This window comes from Stegostoma tigrinum, chromosome 6 (assembly GCF_030684315.1).
Source record: "Stegostoma tigrinum isolate sSteTig4 chromosome 6, sSteTig4.hap1, whole genome shotgun sequence".
Classification (NCBI taxonomy): Eukaryota; Metazoa; Chordata; class Chondrichthyes; order Orectolobiformes; family Stegostomatidae; genus Stegostoma; species Stegostoma tigrinum.
Window position 1 is genome coordinate 109,319,125 of NC_081359.1, and position 21,470 is coordinate 109,340,594.

At 44.9% G+C, this 21,470-nt stretch overlaps 1 protein-coding gene across 3 annotated transcripts in view; it reads right to left on the minus strand.

Moving 5' to 3' along the window:
• LOC125453653 (beta-arrestin-1) overlaps positions 1 to 21,470 on the minus strand; it is a 152,950-nt gene that overhangs the window by 22,233 nt on the left and 109,247 nt on the right. For all 3 annotated transcript variants that reach the window (XM_059646846.1, XM_059646845.1, XM_048533496.2), the window contains 8 exons: positions 18,753 to 18,813; positions 14,186 to 14,230; positions 10,032 to 10,228; positions 9,197 to 9,256; positions 7,240 to 7,307; positions 5,844 to 5,979; positions 4,698 to 4,782; positions 3,371 to 3,443 (listed from right to left, as the gene is read on the minus strand). In XM_059646846.1, the coding sequence (XP_059502829.1) occupies positions 3,371 to 3,443; positions 4,698 to 4,782; positions 5,844 to 5,979; positions 7,240 to 7,307; positions 9,197 to 9,256; positions 10,032 to 10,228; positions 14,186 to 14,230; positions 18,753 to 18,813 (725 nt within the window). The remainder of the gene's footprint in view (positions 1 to 3,370; positions 3,444 to 4,697; positions 4,783 to 5,843; positions 5,980 to 7,239; positions 7,308 to 9,196; positions 9,257 to 10,031; positions 10,229 to 14,185; positions 14,231 to 18,752; positions 18,814 to 21,470) is intronic.

Below are 21,470 nucleotides of genomic sequence, written 5' to 3' on the forward strand. Positions count from 1 at the left end.
AAAGGAGGCCATTTGGCCCATCAGGTCCACACTGACCCTCCAAACAGTGTCCCACACAGACCCAGCTCCCTACCATATTCCATAAGCCCATTATCCTGGCTAATCCACCCAGCCTGCACATCCCCGAACACAAGGAGCAATTTACGTGGCCAATCTACCCTAGCCTGTACGTCTTTGGACTGTGGGAGGAAACCGGAGCACCCAAAGGAAACCCACGCAGACACGGGGAGAATGTGCAAACTCCACGCAGACCCGAGACTGGAATCAAACCTGGGTCCCCAGTGCTGTGAGGCGACAGAGTTAACCACTGAGCCACCTTGCCGCCCAGGAAAGAGGTGAATCCATTGGAGAGATTACAGTAGCAATTTACAACAACGGTAGCAGGAAAGAGAGACTTTCCTGAGAAAGAGAAAGAGGAATGATTGAAGACGTTGGGACTGCTCTCCTTGAAGAGAAGAAGGCAGTCAGAAGATCTGACAGAGGGTTTCAAAATCACGACCAGCCTGGTTAGAGTAGATAGGGAGAAGCTGTTCCTGGTTGGAAAGGATCAAAAGTACACAGGAGAGGCAACAGACAGACTCCAGTATTATCACTGGACTGTTAATCCAAAGAGGTAGGCAATGTTCTGGGACCCCTCGGTAGATGGCGGAATTTGAATTTTATTAAAAAACTGGAATTAGGACTTCAAATGAGGGCCATGAAGCCATTTTTGGAAAAATCCATCAGGTTCACTAACGTCCTTTTGCGAAGGAAACTGACTCTCTTAACTGCCTTCTGGGCAATTAGGGATGGGCAACAAATGTCTAGCTAGCAATGCCCTCTTCCTGTGAATGAATAAAAAAATTAAAATGATGCACAAATGAAGCATGGATGACGTTCTAGGTATAGATGCTTGTTTGAAGAGCCAGTGTAGATATGATGGGCCACATGGCCACCTTCTGGGATGGAGGGTTCCAAAGATTCCCTTTGTTGCATAAGGACCAGATAATGAAAGATCTAACACTGAGAAGTGCTTTCAGCACTATCCAATATACTGTCATATGATTAGGAGAGCAGTTTTGCCCCTCAAAGGTTGATGTTCTAACATCAAGGTGTTCCTCATGCTACAATGCCTATCATACCTCTATATCAGGTCAACCCAAGACCTTTTAAAGCCAATGAAGTATAAATAAAGTGGCATTACTGGTCTAAGGTCAGAGAAGTGACAACAAAGTTATGCACACCAAAATCCCACAGATGGCAGTGTGGTAATGGCTAAAATATCTGTTTCAGTTACCTGACTTTTCTCACATCCTCATTTTTTTAAGAAAAGCTCTTTGTTCATTGGCTAGGCTTATGTTTATTGGTATAATAAGCAACCGCATTGGGTCCAGAGTCACATACAGCCTAGACTGGGTAGAGACAGCAAATTTCTTTCCCTAAAGGACAATAGTGAACCAGATGGGTTTATACAAAAATCAACATGATTGCCAGTAGGTTAGCTTTGTATTCCAGACTTTTCCTTTAATTAAATTCCCAAGTTCATCAACCAACATAGAGGGATGTGAACTCATGATCCCAGAGCATTAACTTAAGATTCTGAATTACTAGTCCAGTGACAGCACCACTGCACCACCTTTTTCGAACACGTAGTTGTATCAGCTCCATAAGGTAATTATTCCTGACGGAACATAGCTATACTTTTTGCTAATATGCAATAAACCTCCTTGTCACCTAATAACAGCACCTTTTCTGTAGATACTCTATAGTGTCATATCCTCCGCAACTATTCATGAGATAGTCCCAGAGCAAAGCAAGAGTAAAGGAGGGCTAATGACAGTGAACTACCTTAAACAGCCCTTACCCCGTCCCGGTATGTGGTAGAGATGGCGAATACTATAAGGTATCAGGAGGTACCAAGGTAACCAGAATATGCTGCAGTCCTTCTTTGAACTACTTCTAATACCTTTACATCATTCCTTAAATAAAGAAATCACAACTGTGCACATACTTCCAGGGATAACTGTAGTAAAACGTTTCAGAGTAGGAACTGCAGATGCTGGAGAATCTGAGATAACAGGGTGTAGAGCTGGATGAACACAGCAGGCCCAGCAGCGTCAGAGGAGCAGGAAGGCTGATGTTTCAGGACTAGACCCTTCTTCAGAAATGAAGATTTCTGAAGAAGGGTCTGGGCCCGAAACATTAGCCTTCCAGCTCCTCTGATCCTGTTTGGCCTGCTGTTTTCATCCAGCTCTACACCCTGTTATCTCTGTAGTAAAACATTCCAACTTTTATTTCCATTCCCCTTTCAATAAACAATGACATTCCATCTCTCTTCCTAATCATTCACTCTAGCTGCAAACTTATAATTTGCAATTTATGAGCCAGAACACCCAGATCCCTCTGTACCTCAGCATTGTATAATCTCTTTCCATTTTAATTGTATGCTAGTGTTCTATTCTTCCTGCCAAAGTGGATAAGTTCACGTTTTTCCACCTCACTTTGAAACTCTGGGGTGAATGGGGGTCAGTGACAGAGCATGGATAATGGATAAACAAGACTTGGTTGGAATGAAGACAAGATTTATCCAGGGATTTTGAAATATTGTGGGCAATTCTGGCTGTCAGACTTCAGGAAAGAGTTAAGCAACTCAGAAAGGAAAAGAGAAGAGGTTGCTATTCAGATCAATAAGGAGTTCAATAATGAAAAGAAAGTTTTGGCCTGTCCTTGGAAGGGTAAAGGTTAAGAGGCAACTAATCAAGGTTTGCGGATAGGAAGATGATGCGTGCTTGATAGGATTGGTACCTTTTCATTGATTACACACTCACTGCCCTCTTTAACTCTAGAGGTACAGATTTAAAATGAATGGTTAAGGATTTACAGGCGAGCTGAGGAGTGCTGTATCTTTTCATATATTTGATCTTCCTCAGAGCAATGTAAAGGTGAATCTAGTTTCTAAGTGTGCAAGAGCTTTATTTACAGAGTCCTGAATAACGTCTGCACCATCTTCAAAGCTCAGCCCCTACTTGCTTCCATGATGATGATTTACTTTGTTCTGAGTCAACATCCAGGCTTAACCAAACAAATGCAGTGAACATAGATCAGACAGTAGACTCACATAATCAAACACAGAATGACTAAAGCATTGAACACTACAAGAAGGAATGCTTCTACATGCAATTGTAGGGATGAGAAACATGACTTAAAGAGTTGGTATATGCTGCACCCATAAATAATGGGAGTTGGACACATGCCTGAACTTGTGGGGGTTCAAAAAGCAGTGTGCAAGACTAAATGCAGTAGTTGTTACAACAAGCAGGAACAACAGGCCGAATGGTCCACATCTGTCTTATGATTCTATGATCGGATAGTGTGGTAATATTTTACTCACTCTGCTTCTGCTGTTGCGACAGGGCATTTGTACTGAGCTGTGTTAAACAGACAGATATCGGCGTACTGGCGAACTGTAAAACAACAGAGGCACATTTGAGAAAGAAACAGAACGGCAGTCTTGGTTGTCTGTCTCATGTTCGCTCTCACTTACTGCCCTAAGCCCTGCCAGATTCCAAGGGCATCAATCAGGTACACCTTTGATGTGTCTCAATCCCAAGATTGCTATTTGAAGCCATGATGGCTGGTGGATTGTTGAAACATAGAGCATGCAGTCACAGCTAAAACCCACTTTCAGCTTAAAGCTGTGGCCTTCTTAACTACTGGCACTATACAAATTAACTGTCACTGAAATAATGCTGAAGGGGGATACATTTTGCCAAAGTTCTTCATTTTGTGCTCATCAGGACAAATGCAAGAATACCAAATTTCAAGCCGTCACAACAATTTGTAACAGGAGACCCCGTTCCTCCTGCATTATAAATTGATGTGATCAATGGAAGTTTTGCGTACTCGTGGTGAGTTGGATGTGGAATAGTTTGGGCTTGTGACTGATCTAGTGACATTCCCATTACCCCACCAACTCTCCCAAAACATTGTTACTGGACCAGTCTTCTCAAAGTTCAAAGCCCTGGTGACCCCAGTTCAAATCTCACCATGGCAGCTGGTGGAATTTAAATTTCATTCATAATCTGGAATTTGACTTTGGTCTCAGCAATGGTGACCATGAAATCATCACAGATAGTTGTAAAAATCTATCCAGTTCACTCACGTCCTTTAGTAGGGAAATCTGCTAACTTTAACTGGTCTGATGTACATGTGACTCCAGGCCATAGTAATGTAGTTAACTCTTAACTGTCCTCTGAGCAATTAGGGATGGGCAATAAATGCTTGCCTATCATATCTATGAATGAATTTAAAAGAAGTCCACACCAATGTGGCCAAGCAAGCCACTCAGTTCAAGGGGCAATTACAGATGGACAACACACATTGGTCTTCCAGCAATGCCCATGTGGCAAGAGCAAATAATAAAACAAATTCTTGCATCATTCCTGATGAATAGAAGATGAACAGTATCAACAAGTCTCTCTTCAGCAAGATTCAGTTCCTCTTGACACATTTGAAGCCCCATTCAAAGTCCAGAAGGCCAATTTTTTGAAAATTACATCTTCCAAGCAAATCTGTGGCAGGAACAGGACTCTAGTCCCATCAGTGATAGATCCTGGTGAGGGGTTGCTGGTCAGCATTTCAATAAAGCAATTCACTCTCAAAGTAATATCGAAAGTCAAGGGTGTTGTTAGAATGAGCACTTCCTGGGGGTCACCTACCAGCAATCTTTAGCTTCTTAACGGTCTTGTTGGTGTTATTAGTCACATGGACATTGACATTTATAGGTTCTCCGTGATAATAAATCTGGAACGGCAAAATGTTCACAGGTTTTAAAACACAGAATCCTCTGAGGTATGGGGTGACTCAAGCCCGTCATCAAGATTGTGTGTTTGAGAGAGCATTCGCTGCATTAAAAGTATTGTCTGATGAGCTATATTTATGATTTAGAGACATGATATTCTGTTAGGGATTGTTGTTCATTGAATTGGAGACACAAAGATCCCCAATTCTCCCAGGTCAACCATTTAAGTCAGCATGGAAGTCACACAGTGATGATAGATGGCTAAAAACTCAAAGCTACATCAAATAACAGATACCCTGGAGTGAGTTACAGACAGGAATCTAATTGAGGGGTTTGGAGTGCTTTATATGTAGAGTAATAGATATCTGGGAGTCAGTTACAGACCAGAATCTAATCAAGGGGTTGAGGGTGGTTTGTACACAGAATAACAGATACCCGGGAGGAGTTACAGGCTGAAATCTAAATGAGGGTTCGGGGGTTTATATATATGAATAATAGAAATCTGATAATCGGTTACAGACTGGAATTTGTTGAGGTGTTCAAGGTGGTTTATATGTAGAATAACAGATACCTGCGAGTCAGATGTGGACTGGAATCTAATTGAAGGGTTTTGGGGGTTTATCTATAGAATATTAGACACCTGAGAGTGAGTTATGGTCTGGAATTTAAACAAGGGGTTTGGGGTGGTTTATATTTAGAATGACAAATACCTGGGAGCGATTTACAGACTAGAATCTAATTGAGGGGTTCAGAGTGTTTTACATATACAATAATAGATACCGGGAGTGAGCTACAGACTGGAATCTAGTCAAGGCGTTCGGGTGTTTTATGTTTAGAATAACAGATACTTGGGAGTGAGTACAGTCTGGAATCTAATCGAGAGGTTTAGGGTTATAGTGTTTACATGGAATAACAGGTAGCTGGGAACTAATGGAATAACGGAGACCTGGGTGAGATAAAAGGTCTTTTCTCAGATATAGGTTGAAAGAAGGCTGCAGACTCTTTAGTCACCTTTCTTGTAACTCTAAGCCACGGTGTCTCTTGTTATCCTGTAGTCTCTCACCTCTTTGTCCAGTGATGCCTCAAGATGGAGGGGTTTATCTGACATGAGGAACTGCCTGGTGGTCTCAGCCATTGGTTGTGGACCAGGTTTCTCCGGGGCGTACTGCACTTTTCGAATTACCAGCCTCACCGAGTTCCTGGCAGCAGAGAGTATCGTGAGATTGATCAGCGATAACCAACAGAAAACAAACCACGAGCACTGAGCAGTATCCCTCAGTCCAACGCAGGACAGAATGAAGGATAATTTGGAGGAAGGTATGGTTTTGGGAGTGGGGTTGGGTGTAATCACCTTTTGAAAACTCTGGACTCATTTTCTCTGCCTTACACATTTAGAAATACAAACAAATTATGACCAGAAGTCGGCCATTCAGCCCCTTGTACCTGCTCCACCTTTCAATAAGATTGTGACAGATGTGATTACCTCATGTGCCCACCTACTCCCAATAATCTTGGACCCCATCTTTACCAAGAATCTAGCCACCTCTGCTTCAAAAATTGCCTCAGGCTCCACCACCTTTCAAGAAAGACACTTCCAAAGTCACATGAACCACTGTCAGAAAAATTTCACCTCATCTCTGTCTTAAAGAGACCACACCTTATTTTTAAAACAGTGATCCATTATATAAGCAACACCAGACTGATGAGGGGCAATGTGTTCTCTCATGGCAATGAGATTGGAGTGGGGACCCTGGCAAGACTGGGATTACATAGTTCCAGCTACAGGCACAATGGACTGAAATGTTGAAATTCAGGAACTAGGAGCAGAAGTAGGCCATTCAGCCCTTCAAGCCTGTTCCACCATTCATGGCTGGTCATCCAACTCAGTTCCCTGTTCCCACTTTCTCCCCATACCGTCTGATTCCTTTAGCCCTGGTATTCTCCTTCTTGAAAATATTCAGTGTTTTGGCCTCAATTGCTTTTTATGGCAGAGAATTCCATGGGCTCCCCACTCTCTGTGGCATAGACATTTCTCCTCACCTCAGTCCTAAATGGCCTGGCCCGTATCCTCAGACAATGACCCCCTGGTTCTCGACTCCCCTAATCATTAAGAACATCCTTCCCGCATTTACCCCATCTGTGAAGTGGAATGGCCTCTTCTGTTGCAGCAAGATTGCATGTGAATGATAGTGAGGAGAGCGGGTCCCCATGGGACCTTTCTCTTGTGTTCCGAGAATATCATTACTTCCTACAGTGTGAGTTCATTTGACCTAAAGTCAATTGGCCAAGGAGTGAGCAGGAGCTAATCAGCACTTTGTGCAATGGTGTGGTTCTCCACACCATTACCACCACCACCCCCCTCCTCTCCCCCACTACCCCTAACCACCACACACCCTCCAATTTCTTCTCCCACAAGGAAGGAAGAGTAAACTAAAAGACGGAAGTATGAACGGCCCTACCTTTTATGAATTTTCTCTTCCAAGTTTTCAGCGCAGTACGTTTTCACCTCAAAATCCACACCGCAAGCCTTGTGAAGCACAGGAGGGAAACCCACAATGAATGTTAGCCAGTGGAAGCTGCATTCAAAAGGTTTTGCAACAATGTGGTCCCTTAGTGGGACTGCAGCAATGAAAGGACTCATTATCCTTGATCAGTGTGAGGCAGGTCTCCTTTACAAAGAGGCAATGGCATTTGGCTAGCAGTTTATTGCTCATCCCTAATTGCCCTTTGAACTGAGTGGTTTGCTTGGCCACCTCAGAGGGCAGTTAAGAGACAACCACATTGCTGTGGGTCTGGAGTCGCATGAAGACCAGACCAGGTCAGGATGGCAGAATTATATTTGTGAACCCATCATTGAAACAAATGTTCAATTCCAGTTTTATGAATTTAATTTAAATTCCACAAGTTCCCATGGTGGGATCTGAACTCATGTCACCACAGCCTTTGGATTACTAACCCAGTGACAGTGCCACTACATCACCTCCTCCACGAAATACGACATACAGGTACATATGGGATTTAGGATTTGGAATTTGAGATTTGTGAGCTGTTGGCTGGTACAGCATTGCCTGCCACTTAAACTGAATGACTTGCTCAGCCATTTCAGAGGCAGTTAAGAGTTAACCACATCACTGTGGGTCTGGAGTCACATGTAGACCAGGTAAGAATGGCAGATTTCCATCTCTAAGGTACATTAGTGAACTTTATGTGTCTTTTTCCATGGTCATGGTCACTGATACTAGCTTTTAATTCCAGTTTTATTAATGGAATTTAAATTTCTAATTTTGCTGTGGTCAGATTTGAACCCAAGACCATATAACATTAACCAGGGACTCTAGATGATCAATCCAGTGACAATATCAGTGACATTACCCTATATTACTGCCTCCCCTTATTAAAGATAACTAAGCCCCTTACAGTAAATTATGAGGAGGTAGAATGGAAAAGTTAGGATGTTTTGTTAACATTAATTGGTCTGTTATGGCGTGGAGGTGGTTGGGTATTGAGGGATATGGGAAGGAATTGAGCGAGGTAAGAGGATATGGGGAGGAAGTGGGTGGGGTTGGAGGATATGGGAAGAATGTGGGTGGGTTGAGAATATGGAGAGAACATGGGTGGGTTGGAGGCTATGAGGAGGAGGCATGTGGGGTTGGAGGATATGATGAGGAACCGTGTGACGTTGGGGAACACGGGGAGGAGCTGAGTTGGGTTGGAGGATATGGGAAGGAGATGGGTGGGGTTGCAGGCTACGGAAGGAGATGAGTGGGTTAGAGGATATGGGAAGGAGATGGATGGTGTTGGAGGATATTGGAAGGAGATGGGTGGGGTTGCAGGCTATAGAAGGAGATGAGTGGGTTAGAGGATATGGGAAGGAGATGGATGGTGTTGGAGGATATTGGAAGGAGATGGGTGGGGTTGCAGGCTATGGAAGGAGGTGGATGGTGTTGGAGGATATGGGAAGAAGGTGGATGGAGTTGCAGGCTATGGAAGGAGATGGATGGTGTTGGAGGATATTGGAAGGAGATGGGTGGGGTTGCAGGCTATGGAAGGAGGTGGATGGGTTAGAGGATATGGGAAGAAGGTGGATGGGGTTGCAGGCTATGGAAGGAGATGGATGGTGTTGGAGGATATGGGAAGAAGGTGGATGGGGTTGGGTAATATGAGGGTTTGGGGTAAGATGATGGGGTAAGAAGAGGTGGGTGAGCAGGCTTTAATCACCCATAATATATTCTCTGTCCCATTCTGCAAATAAGGGATTTAAATGAGATAAATGGATGAAATAGAAAAGGGCAGTGAATGGAAGTGAAATGAAAAGGGAAAGAGAAAGAGAAATAGAGAAGATGGGGTTTGAAAGAAGAGACATGAAGAAAAGAAGATAATGAAAGAAGTAAATTGCAGGTTAGATGGAAGTTATACCTTTCCTGTGTCCTCAGGTCCTGGTTGCAAAGTGACTGAGCAAGGTAAATTAGGAGGAATCTGGAAAAGAGAGAGTAACAGTCTTCCCATCAATATCTGCATTGTCTGCCTCAGCTGTTGCCTGACAGCTCCCAGCGTACAGTCAGCGGGTAAATGGTGCATTCACGTCAGTGAGAACAGACCATCAACTCTACCCACAGCACGAGTAACTTCGAGAAACCCGAGATGTGTGTGTTTAATCACCTCAGATACACTGAAAGCAACAATTTCACCTCAGCAAGGGTAAATCCATTCGATTTCTCTTTACAGCCCATCTTTACATTTCTGCTGAAAATAAACAGAACTGAAAAGTTCATGAAAGATCACAATACTTCAATTTTATCATTCTCATCCTTGTTTTCAATCCCCTTCATGGTCTCACCCCTTTCCCATGCCTTTCCAGCACCCAGCCACTGACCCTCCAGTATTTCTTTCTTTCACTGATTCTGGCCTCAGGTGGATGGGGATGGGACGGGCTGCAAAATCCACCCCGTTCCCCAATCACCATGGTCCCCTCACACCTTCAAAGGGTAGATTGTGGGGGAGCCTGCAGGAGGAAGCCATTGACAGGTTCAGCAGCAGATGAGCTGAGACAGAAACATTGTCATGGGGTGGTACAAGCGAGGGAAATATGAGGCCTCTGTAAGTGGCGGTATATAAATGTAATCTGTTGCTGCTCTTCAGCAAGACTCTCATGGAATAATGCACAATGGTCTGAGCCTGTTTACCAGCTCAGCATCTCGCTCTGTAAAAGCTCCTGCTCTCGTAGTTATCATCTGAAATTCACAGCACAAACCTCAAATGTGAAGGGATAGGCATGTTCTCCCAGTTTTTTGATCAAACGTTCCTGGAGCCGGGTCAATGGTTTCCTCTCCTCCACTATGGGTGGAAAAGCCTGAACGTTGGCAACGAAGAGATCCTTCCTAAAGGTCAGGCCCAACACGTCCAAATCTTCACGGCCATATCGAAAGGCACAGGTCAGCGTCACAAAGACTGTGAAGAGCAGAGAGAACGATCAGCTGGTTCGAATATCCTCCCATAAACAGGGCTGTCACAATCTCTCAAACCACCAGCAATGTCCTGAGCATCAAGTTTCAAATTTCCAAGACACTGGGGTCTACCTTCCCTTTTTTAACCGACCCACCCATTTAATCCACCTCCCACAGCCCTGTGTACACTCTCCCCCATCAGTGACCCTACCCACCCATTTAATCCCTCTCCCACAGCCCTGTGTACACTCCCCCCCATCACTGACCCTACCCACCCAGTTAATCCCCCTCCCAAAGCCCTGTGTACACTCCCCCCCATCAGTGACCCTACCCACCCATTTAATCTCCCCCCCACCGCCCCCTCTACACTCTCCTCCCCATCACTGACCCTACCCACCCATTTAATCCCCCTCCCACAGCCCTGTGTACACTCTTCCCCCATCACTGACCCTACCCACCCATTTAAACCCCCTCCCACAGCCATGTGTACACTCTCCCCCCATCACTGATCCCACCCACCCATTTAAACCTCCTCCCACAGCCCTGTGTACATTCTCCCCCCCATCAGTGACCCTACCCACCCATTTAATCTCCCTCCCACTGGCCCATGTATACTCTCCCCTCATCACTGGCCCTACCCACCCATTTAATCCCCCTCCCACACCCCTGTGTCCACTCTACCCCCATCACTGACCCTACCCACCCATTTAATCCCCCACCCACAGCCCTGTGTATACTCTTTCCCCATCACTGACCCCACCCACCCATTTAATCTCCCTCCCACAGCCCTGTGTACACTCTCCCCCCTCCATCACTGACCCTACCCAGCCATTTAATCCCCCTCCCACAGCCCTGTGTTCACTCTCCCCCCCCATCACTGACCCTACCCACCCATTTAAACCCCCTCACACAGCCCTGTGTACACTCCCCCCCATCACTGACCCTATCCACCCATTTAAACCCCCTCCCACAGCCCCCATGTACACTCTCCCCCCATCACTGATGCTACCCACCCATTTAAACCCCCCTCCCACAGCCCTGTGTACACTCTCCCCCCCATCACTGACCCTACCCACCCATTTAAACTCCCTCCCACAGCCATGTGTACACTCTCCCCCCATCACTGATCCCACCCACCCATTTAAACCCCCTCCCACTGGCCCATGTGTACTCTCCCCGCATCACTGACCCTATCCACCCATTTAAACCCCCTCCCACAGCCCCCATGTACACTCTCCCCCCCATCACTGACCCTACCCACTCATTTAATCTCCCTCCCACTGGCCCATGTGTACTCTCCCCTCATCACTGACCCTACCCACCCATTCAATCTTCCTCCCACTGCCCCGTGTCCACTCTACTCCCATCACTGACCCTACCCACCCATTTAATCCCCCTCCCACAGCCCTGTGTACACTCTTCCCCCATCACTGATCCAACCCACCCATTTAATCTCCCTCCCACAGCCCCATTTTCTTATTGTTTTAAATCAACCTGTTGAGATGTGTTGTGACACGTATTTAGCAGAGAGAATATTTTGACATGATGCTCAGTTTCAGTAGGAGAGGGCACAGTGTACAAGCATTAAAAACCAAGCAGATGTGGGAAAAGGTGGAAAAATGGCAAATTAATGGCTCTTGACTTGAAAGTGCACAGCACCTGAAAGAAAATGAATAAATTAATGGCACAGGAAGAGGTCAATGGGTCAGATTTTATAGCCATTACTGAGAAATGGTTGCAAAGAAGTCAAAGCTGGTGTATGTAACTTTTCAAACTTGGCAAGAAGGGAATGTTGGTGTCATCTTCTTAGTACTTAGAAATGGAATATGTAAGGTGGCAAAGAACAATCTTGGATTGGATGATGCAGAATACATCTAGGTTGAGATTTGAAATAATGAAGGGAGGAAAGACATTATTGGGAGTTGTCTAAAAGTCCCCTAACAGTAACTATACCATAGGACAGAGAATAATGCACATAGAATCCCTACAGTGTGGAAACAGGCCTTTCGGCCCAACTAGTCCACACCAACCCTTGGAGCATCCCATCCAGACCCATCCTCTTATCACCCACACATCCCTGAACACTATGGGCAATTTAGCATGGTCAATTCACTTAGTTTGCACATCTTTGGACTGTGGGAGGAAACTGGAGTACCCAGAGGGGGTCCGCACAGGCACAGGGAGAGTGTACAAACTCCACACAGGCAGTCACTTGAGGGTGGAATTGAACCTGGGTCCCTGCCCTTGTGAGGCAGCATTGCTAACCGCTGAGCCACCATGCCGCCCAATCAGGTTCTAAATAAATAAGGGTGTTAACTGGCAGTTTTTCAAACCTCAGCGACTTTTACAGAATGTAGGGATTCTGGGAAGATTGCTACCACTGCATCAATGTGGCGTCGTTGTATTTCCTGTATTGCAATTCAACTGAATTGATTTCCTTGCTGACTCTGTGCCCAGCAACTATCTGTTTTCAACTGTTTTCATTATACTGTAACCACTTCGGTCCAAAATGCTTGGGACCAGGTCATTTTGAATTTCAGAGTTTTCTAGTTTGCGTGAACTGGAAAACACCACAGATATAATGCTGAGGTAGTACAGACCTTTGGTGAGACCTCTTCTGGAATACTGTGTACCATTCTGGTCACCCTGCTACAGGAAGGATATTATTAAACTGGAAAGGGTTCAGGAAAGATTTACCAGGATGTTGCCAGGGATGGAGCGTTTGAATTATAATAATAGGTGGAGACACTTTTTTCACTGCGGCATAGGAAGTTGAGGGGTGTTTTAGAGTTTTATACAATCATGAGGGGCATAGATCAAGTGAATGGCAAGGAACTTTTCCCTAGGATGGGGTGTTCAAAATTTGGGGGCACATTTTTAGGTGAGAGGAGAAAAAGTTTTAAAGACATGAGGGGCAAAACTTTTACACAGAGGATGATTTCCATGTGGAATGAACTTCCTGAGAAAGAGGTGGATATGGATACAATTACAACATTTAAAAGACATTTGGATAGATACACGAATAGGAAATGTTTCATCGGATACTCATCAGGAGCAGGCAATTGTGACTAATTTAATTTGGGATTATGGTTGGTATGGACTGGTTGGACCAAAGGGTCTGTTTCCTTACTGTATGACTTTAGGACTCTATCTTTATAGCTACTTCCTTTAATATCCAGAGACACATCCCTTCGGGTCCAGGGGATTTATCAGTCTTCAGCTCCATTAGTTTCCCTAGCATTGTTTCTCTTGTGATAGTCGCCATATTTGTTTCTTCCTGTCTTTAGACCCTTGGATATCTAGAATTTTTGGAATGCTGTTAGTGTCCTATGGCACAAAATATTTCTTCAGCTCTTCTGCCATTTCCTGGTTCCCCAATATTATTTCTCCAGCCTCACCCTCTAATGGACTTATATTCACATAGAATCCCTACAACATGGAAACAAGCTATTTGGCCCATCGAGTTCACACCAGCTCTCCAAACAGCATCTCACCCAGCCACACCCATGTTCCCTATCTCTGCAAACCTGCATTTCCCACGGCTAATCCATGTAGTCTGCACATCCCTGGACATGTGCGGCAGTTTAACATGGCCAAACCACTAACCTGCACATCTTTTGACTGTGAGAGGAAACCAGAGCCCCCAGTGGGGACCTACACAGACATGGGGAGAGAAGTGCAAACTCTACGCGGGCCGTCACCTGAGGGTAGGATTGACCCTGGGTCTCTGGCGTTGTGAGGCAGCAGTGCCAACCATTGGGCCTCCATGTTTACCTCCAGAATTGAACCAGGCATGTCATCTCTGCATAAACAATAATCTTCAAAAGGATTCAAGCAAAATATCAGAACGTGTGTCACTGTTTATTCCCAATGAGTGAATTGACCTGTATGTGTCTCACAGTTAGTTCCTGGACACAGTCAGAAACTCAACGTCTCTTGGAGAAGCAACCACAATCCTTACCTTTCCTTTCCTTCAGATATTCTGGATCAACCAAGACAACACCATCTGCAGAAGGAAAGAAGATATTTATACTGCTCAATGCTAATGGTAATGGTAAAAGGTGCATTCATGTAGCTCAATTTCATCTCCCCACATCATTCACATGGCTGTCTTGCACAGAAGTAAAAGATGGGCATCATGGTGACAGGTCAGCAAGTTTAATCTTCTCCCACAGCCCTGTGTACACTCTCTCCCCCTCACTGACTCTATCCACCCGTCTACATGTCGACAATGCTTGGCAGTTAACTGACAGTCATCATCTAATTGGTGCAATCTGAGTCAACCTGGCAGATGCAAATTTAGACAAATTTTGGAAATTAACTGTCGGTCAACTTGAAATCATTGCATTCTCCATGGCAATGTCTCCACAAATCAGGATTGGGCAGGGAATTCCTCTATCTCGTGTGCTGGTCAATGTTCATTCCCCAACCAAAGCACATGGGTCATTATAAAGTTGTTGCTTTTATGAGTTCTCTGCGTGCAAAGTGTCTGCCACACTACCACAGAAACTGTGCCTCATTCTCTGTGAAGGACTTTGACATGTCAGGAGGTCGTGAGAAGTAAATTATTTTTTTCCTGTCGGGGGGTGTCTAAAGGATATTCACCTTTGATTAATCATTTTACCACCAAAGTACTGGACCTACACAGTAAGTTGTCAATTGCTCCATGCACAGCAAGATTCTGCAAACAGCAAGGAGGTGAAGGAATCCTCTTCTGGCCAAGGCTCCAGGGAAAGCTCAACTGCGATGCAGTAGGAAGCAGCCCTGGGTTCCTACGATTTGTCCCACGCTATTCTTAAAATCCAGTGAAACCAGTTACAGAATCACAGAATTGTTGTGATGTAGAAACGGGCCGTTCAGCCTATTGTGCCTTTCCAGTTCTACTGTCTAGTGTCAATATCTCCATTTCCCTGCACACCATTTCTATTCAAATAACCATCCCATGCCTTTCTTGAATGCCTCAATTGAACCTGCTCCCACCACACCTCCAAACAGCTCATTCCAGATCCTAATTCCTCGCTGGGTGAATACATTTTTTCTCACATCATCATTGCTTCATTTGCACATCTCTTTAAATTAATTCCATCTTGTTCTTGCTCCTTTCACAAGCTGGAAAACAGCTCGTCCCTATTGCCTCTATCTAGCCTGCTCATGATTTTGAAAACTTCAATCAAATCTCCTCTCAGCAATCTCCTCTCCAAGGATGACACTTCCAATTTTATCAATCTATCTGCATCATTGAAGGTATATTCAACAGTGCTGGAAAATCTCAACAGGTTTGTCAGCCTGAGGCTCTCTGGTCCAGAGGGTGGTGGAGAAATGCTCCTGGAATAGTTCTCCTGTTAACAGTCAGATTCTTGACCAACAAGGAAGCCAAAGGATATGGAGCAGTAGTCAGGAAAGTGAACTTGAGACCTCAATTGGATCTGCCATGATCTTATTGAAGGGTGGGGTAGTTTAGAGGGGCTGAATGGCTTTCTTCAGCACCAATTCCATCAGCTCACATCAAGAAGAATCATATTGGACTCAAAAGACTAAGTAGCTGCTAAAGATGTGCCAGTTAGGTGGATTGGCCATGCTAAGTGTCCAGGGATGTAACAGTTAGGTGCGTTAGCCTTGGGAAATGCAGCATTACAGGGAATAAAGTTACGAGGGGATGCACTGGGGTGGGATGCTCTTAGAATGGTCGGTGTAAGTCGATGGGCTGAATGGCCTGCTTCCGCTCTGTGGGGATTCTATGATGGCGATAATACCTGCTGGGTTCTCCCTGAATGTTTCAAGTCTCCAGAATCCGCAGCATTTTGCCTCCTAGTCCTCGGCTCTCCCATGAGGGGATCGACTCCAGTCAAGTTCATTCAGGTTCTTAAATGTTTCAATAAGGTCAACCTTCCCCTCTTACCAACTCCAGTGGATACAAACCCAGTCTGTCCAACCTTTACTCATGAAGGAACCCGACCCACCATTCTACATATTAATCACCAGAACACTCTCCGAACTGCTTCAAAGATATTTACATCTTATATTATCAAGATGGCAGTGGGGTAGTAGGACTGTGCATGGGCTCTTGCCTGGGGGTCATCCAGTTCCAAATGTTTTCTCTCCCTTTTTTTTTCAATTTACTATTCTCTTTCTCTTCTGTTTTTCTTTTCTTTGGTGGGTTAATTGGCAGCATCAGTGCGGCAGCAAGAGTGGGCTGTGCAGGGAGTGGCAGCACCCTCCAGGCGGTTCGAGGTGATAGCGGCAGTGATTATAGCTTCTCCCGGCAGTTGGGGGTGGTGGCAGCAGTGGGTGCTTCAAGATGGCGACTGTGGCAAGGTGACGCCCGCAGCCAGAGCAGGGACTCCTGGCCTGGCAGTGGAGCAGGGACTCATGGTCATGGTCAATGTAGGCCCAGAGTGGGCACTCCTGGTTATCAGTGAGGTGCTGGCAGCAGAGGTGGGTCTCTTGGTTATGGAGTGAGTGTGGGTTTATCATGGGACTCAGTGGTATCAGAGAAGTGGGCCCAGTCGTGAAGAGACGGTACCTAAAGAGTGTTGATTCCTGTGTTGGTGGGTCCAGTATAGATGGCAGTGAGATGGTGGAGAACTTTCTTCTGTTATATCTTTTTACTTTTTTATTCTTAAACTGTTTAAATTGGTGCCAGATTATGGTAACAGTTGAAGCTTTACAATATATTTTACTGTGTTATTCACTGTAACATACGAGCGACAATCATAAATCGTTCATTATTTTTGAAATACAGAGACCAACACAGTACTAGTGTTCCACTACGCAGCCTCATCCAAGCTCTACACAACTATAACAAAACATCCCTACTTTGGTACTCCATTTGTGTTGCAGTAATCAATATTCCATTTCCTTCCTAATCGGTTGCTGTATCTGCAGGCTAACTTTTCGTGATTCATGTACCAGGGCATTCAGATTCCTCTGTCCTTCTGAGCTCTGCAATGTCTCTCTCCGTCAAAACAATATGTCGCATTTCTTCCCACCAAGTGGACTACTTCACACTTTCCAACAATGAACTCCATCAGCCAAACTGGTGCACACTCACTTAATAAATGATGCAGATCTTGCTTTGTGCTCCTCTTGTGCAGCTGTAGCCTTGCTCTGTCTAAGCTCAGTATGATGTGTATGTCCTTGTTTGCCATGACCTGCGCATGCTGCTTGCAAAACAAAACTTTTCACTGTACTTAGGTACATGTGACGACAATAAATCAAAACAAATCAAGCGTTATTATTTCTGTTTGCAGATCCTTCGAGTCATACAAGCACAGAAACCGGGAGCAGGAGCAGGCCATTCAGAGATCAAGGCCTGCTGTAGCTGTCAATACAATCATGGCTGATCCTCTATTTCAATGTCACATTCCTAGCTCTTCCCTACAGCCTCACTGTTCACAAATTAATTTCCTACCCTTCTTTGTATTGCCAGTGAATTTAACCATTATATACTCAGACATGGGTTCACTGGAGTTAAAGCTGCAAGGGAAATTTGTATGTATGCCAGAATGAAGTTAGCTAAACTAAAATCTCAAAGGAAACTAGGAGCCAAAAGGCCTAGTTTCAAGGAGCCAAGAAAAGATGCCAGATATCCTGGGATCTATTCTCCAACATGGCTCGAGCTCGCATAGTGTGCCATACCTTGATAAATTAAACAGTTTCATTTTTCTCCATCACCGAATCACCCATGGCATTTTTTTTCATCTATTAACCACCACCAGTAAATCACTTCTGTTTCCAATTCAATACTTTACACAAAAAGCCTGTTAAAGGCAAATTATCAAAGGTAAGGGAGAAGCAGGAAGTTAGCTTGCATTCTAAATTAGTGGCTGTCAGTTTTGTCAATAATGTTAGAGCACTGGTTTAGCATCTAAATTCCTCCAGGGTGTTGGATTCAATAGCAACCTAAAGAAGTGACTGAACAGATATTTGAAGCAGAACACATTGTAGTAAAATTAGAAAACATTTAAGAAGTATTTAGAAATGCACTCGCAATGCCAAGGCATGCAAGGTACTGGAATTAGAATCGTTTTATGCTTACTTTTCACCAGCACAGGCTTGATGGGCTGAAAGGTCTTTTTTCTGTGCTGTAGACCTCAACAACTCTAAATCTAACTGGATGGCTTTGAAAGAGACAACACGGACTTGTTGGACTGAATGGCCTCCACCTGTGCTGTCCTGTTCTACAACTCTACAAGGACAACTCCTGCACTTTGCAATTGTAGCCACAGGATTTTACATCCCATCTGAGGGGGAGGGATGGTGGAGAGCGGTGGGGGCTCCATGCGCATGACCTCATGTAATCTCACATCCAACGGACCGCTCAAGCTGATAATGCAGCACTCCTTCAGTACTGCTCTGGCGCCTGGTTTGATGCCTAATGTTCTGGAATGGAACCTGAACTCACATTCTTTTGCCTCAAAGGGGAGTGCGATCCTGTCCAAACCACATCAGATGCTTGGTGGAGAGGCCAGCACTAGAAGCCAGTCTATTCTGATTATTGTATGCGTGTATTGCATTGGTGCACTCACCGACAGGCTCCACAAAGTCTACATGGTCGACAAAATCCCTTTTCCCAAGGTAGACGGTAAGCTGTAAAGTGGTAAGAGAAGCAAGGGATTATATTTCCTTGGTTTCACAGAATCCACATATTGCTGGAGGCAGCGATGCACTGTCAAAGCTATGAGTCCCTGGGATGTGTGGATTGTATCAAATAGCACATCCCTTTGGCTGTTCACAGCAAGCAGAGTATTGACTGGACCCAACCAGCCTGTGCTTGCAAAAACTCAGAACATAATTTCTAATGTTGGATGTGACAGTTCTGGCTGAATAACTCCATGTGTGAAAAGTAACAACCAATTAAACATTGTTTCTTAGATTCAAACTAAAATTCCTTCTTGACAGCAGCTTCATACAATCATAAGCATGGAGCCATTCACTGTAGGATAAAAGAACATTAGAAGAATGGGAGGTGATCTCATTGAAAGATATAGGATTCTTAAGGGAAAATGCTGAGAGTCTATGACCATAGGGCATAGCCTCAGAATACAGAGGCACCAATTTAAGACTGAGATGACAAGGAAGTTCTTCTCTCAGAGGGTTGTGAGTCTTTGGAACTCCTTGCCACAGAGAGCTGTGGGGCAGGGTCCTTGTGTATATTTGAGACTGAGATAGATCTTGATCAGTCGGGGAATCAAGGGCAATGGGGAAAGGGCAGGAAAGTGGGCGCCAGGAATGTCGGATTAGCTGTAATCCTATTGAATGATGGAGCTGGCTCGAGGGGCTGAATGGCCTATTCCTGTTCCTATTCCTTTTAGTCTCGTGGTCTAGGCACTGGATCATTATTGAATCAAACAAAAACCTGAGAGTGGGGGGGGGGGGCTACAATTTTTATGTGCAATCTCTGTGGCAATGTCTTGATGAATCTGAGTCAACAAGGCAACAAATTGACACATTTTTGTCATGCACTATGAATTGTTGTTTCCTCTGAAATTTGGTGTTTTGCTGGGATCCTGACATGAGCAAGATGAAAAACTTTGACAGTGCATTTCCTTTGTCAGCAATACTCAAAGTTACATTCAATGCAATAATTATGTAAAATTACACAGCATATACATCAACGAACTGAGCCATTTGGCCCAAATGATCTGTGCTAGTGCTTATACCCCACATGGGCCTCCACAGGCCAGTTCTCATCTCATCTTACCAGCATAGCACTCTGATGTGTGTACCCAGGTTTCCTCCAAAAACACATCTACATTATTCACCTCAATCATTCTCTGTGGTAGGGAGTTCCAAATTCACACCACTCTCTTGCTCGAGAGGGCTTTTATGATCCTGATTTGATTTATGAGGTACTCTTCTACATTCATAGTTCCCCTAGTGCCGATCTCATTTCATTTTTATTCCCTTGTGCCTCTGGCTGGGCTCAGCATTTATTGCCCGTCCCTAGTTGCCCCTTGAGAAAGTGGTAGCGAGCTGCCTTCCTGAACCACTGCAGTCCGTGTGGAGTGGACGCATTTTTTCAAACTCTACCCTCTCAAGCCTTTTTTTGCCACCTCTGTCAGCATTCGCTCACCTCTCTATTTCTCCAGAAGAGACAGCTCCAGACACTCAACCTGTCAGTTAACAAGCAGGGAGTAAAATGGCACAGACTCCAACTGGGTGTGAAATTGGTTGGTCTCCTGGAGCGTTGGCTCAGAATACAGAAAGGCCTGGACGGAGCGGATGTGGTGAAGTAGGAGACTAGGACCCAAAGATACAGCCTCAGAGTGAAGGGATGGCCCTTTAGAACTGAGATGAGGAGGAATTTCTTCAACCACAGAATGGTTAATTTGTGGAACTCATTGCTGCGGAGGACTGGGGAGGCCAAGTCATTGACTATATTTAAGACTGAATATGGCGGATGCCGGGGCACTGTGTAAATATAAGGAGGGGAGAAATTTTTAATGAGTAACGAGTTAAATGGCTATGGAGAGCAGGCACGAAAGTGGCATTGAGGCCGAGGTGAGATCAGTCACAATCGTAATAAATGGTGGATCAGGCTCGAGGGGCTAAATGACTTGCTCCTAGTATGTTCGAGCTGAGGAAGGTTGGGTTGTGGAGTGGGGGCCACTTACGACAGAATGTGTGGGGAGGAATGGAGTGTGGGAGGTGGGTGCTCAGATGCAGGGCAAAGGGTGTAGAATTCAGCAAGCAGTCCGCATTCTGGTGCAGAGTACCTGAATTGAGTGCCCATGGACAAAGGGCTGCCCGCTAGGCCACTGGTTAAGCCGACAGATGCAGGGCAACCCCACGAGAGCCTGGCAAAATTGAGGCGATAGTTAGTATTGACAGGCTCCTTGACAAAATAGATTGCCCCTTTCCCCACCATTGGAGAGGGACTTTCCCCATAATGGCCCCTTCCTACCAATCATCAAACACAGCAAAGTTGGCATCAGGGCTACCTGAAATTAGGAGCAGAGATAGACTATTCAATGCTTCAGGCTGAATCTACCATTCAATATGACCATGGTTGAACTGTTAATGTTCCAGATTTCGCTTTCACATCTACCCCTGGAATTTTCCTGAAAAAAACGAATGCACCCCACCTTCAAATATTTGATAATCTCACCTACATCACCTTCTGAGTCAGAATATTTCTAGTCACACCATCCTCTAAGGGATTCCCTTCATCTGGGAGGGATGTTCCCAATGACCCAGGGAGTACAGAACTATTGAGGATTGAACTGGGGAAAAATGTCTTCTTC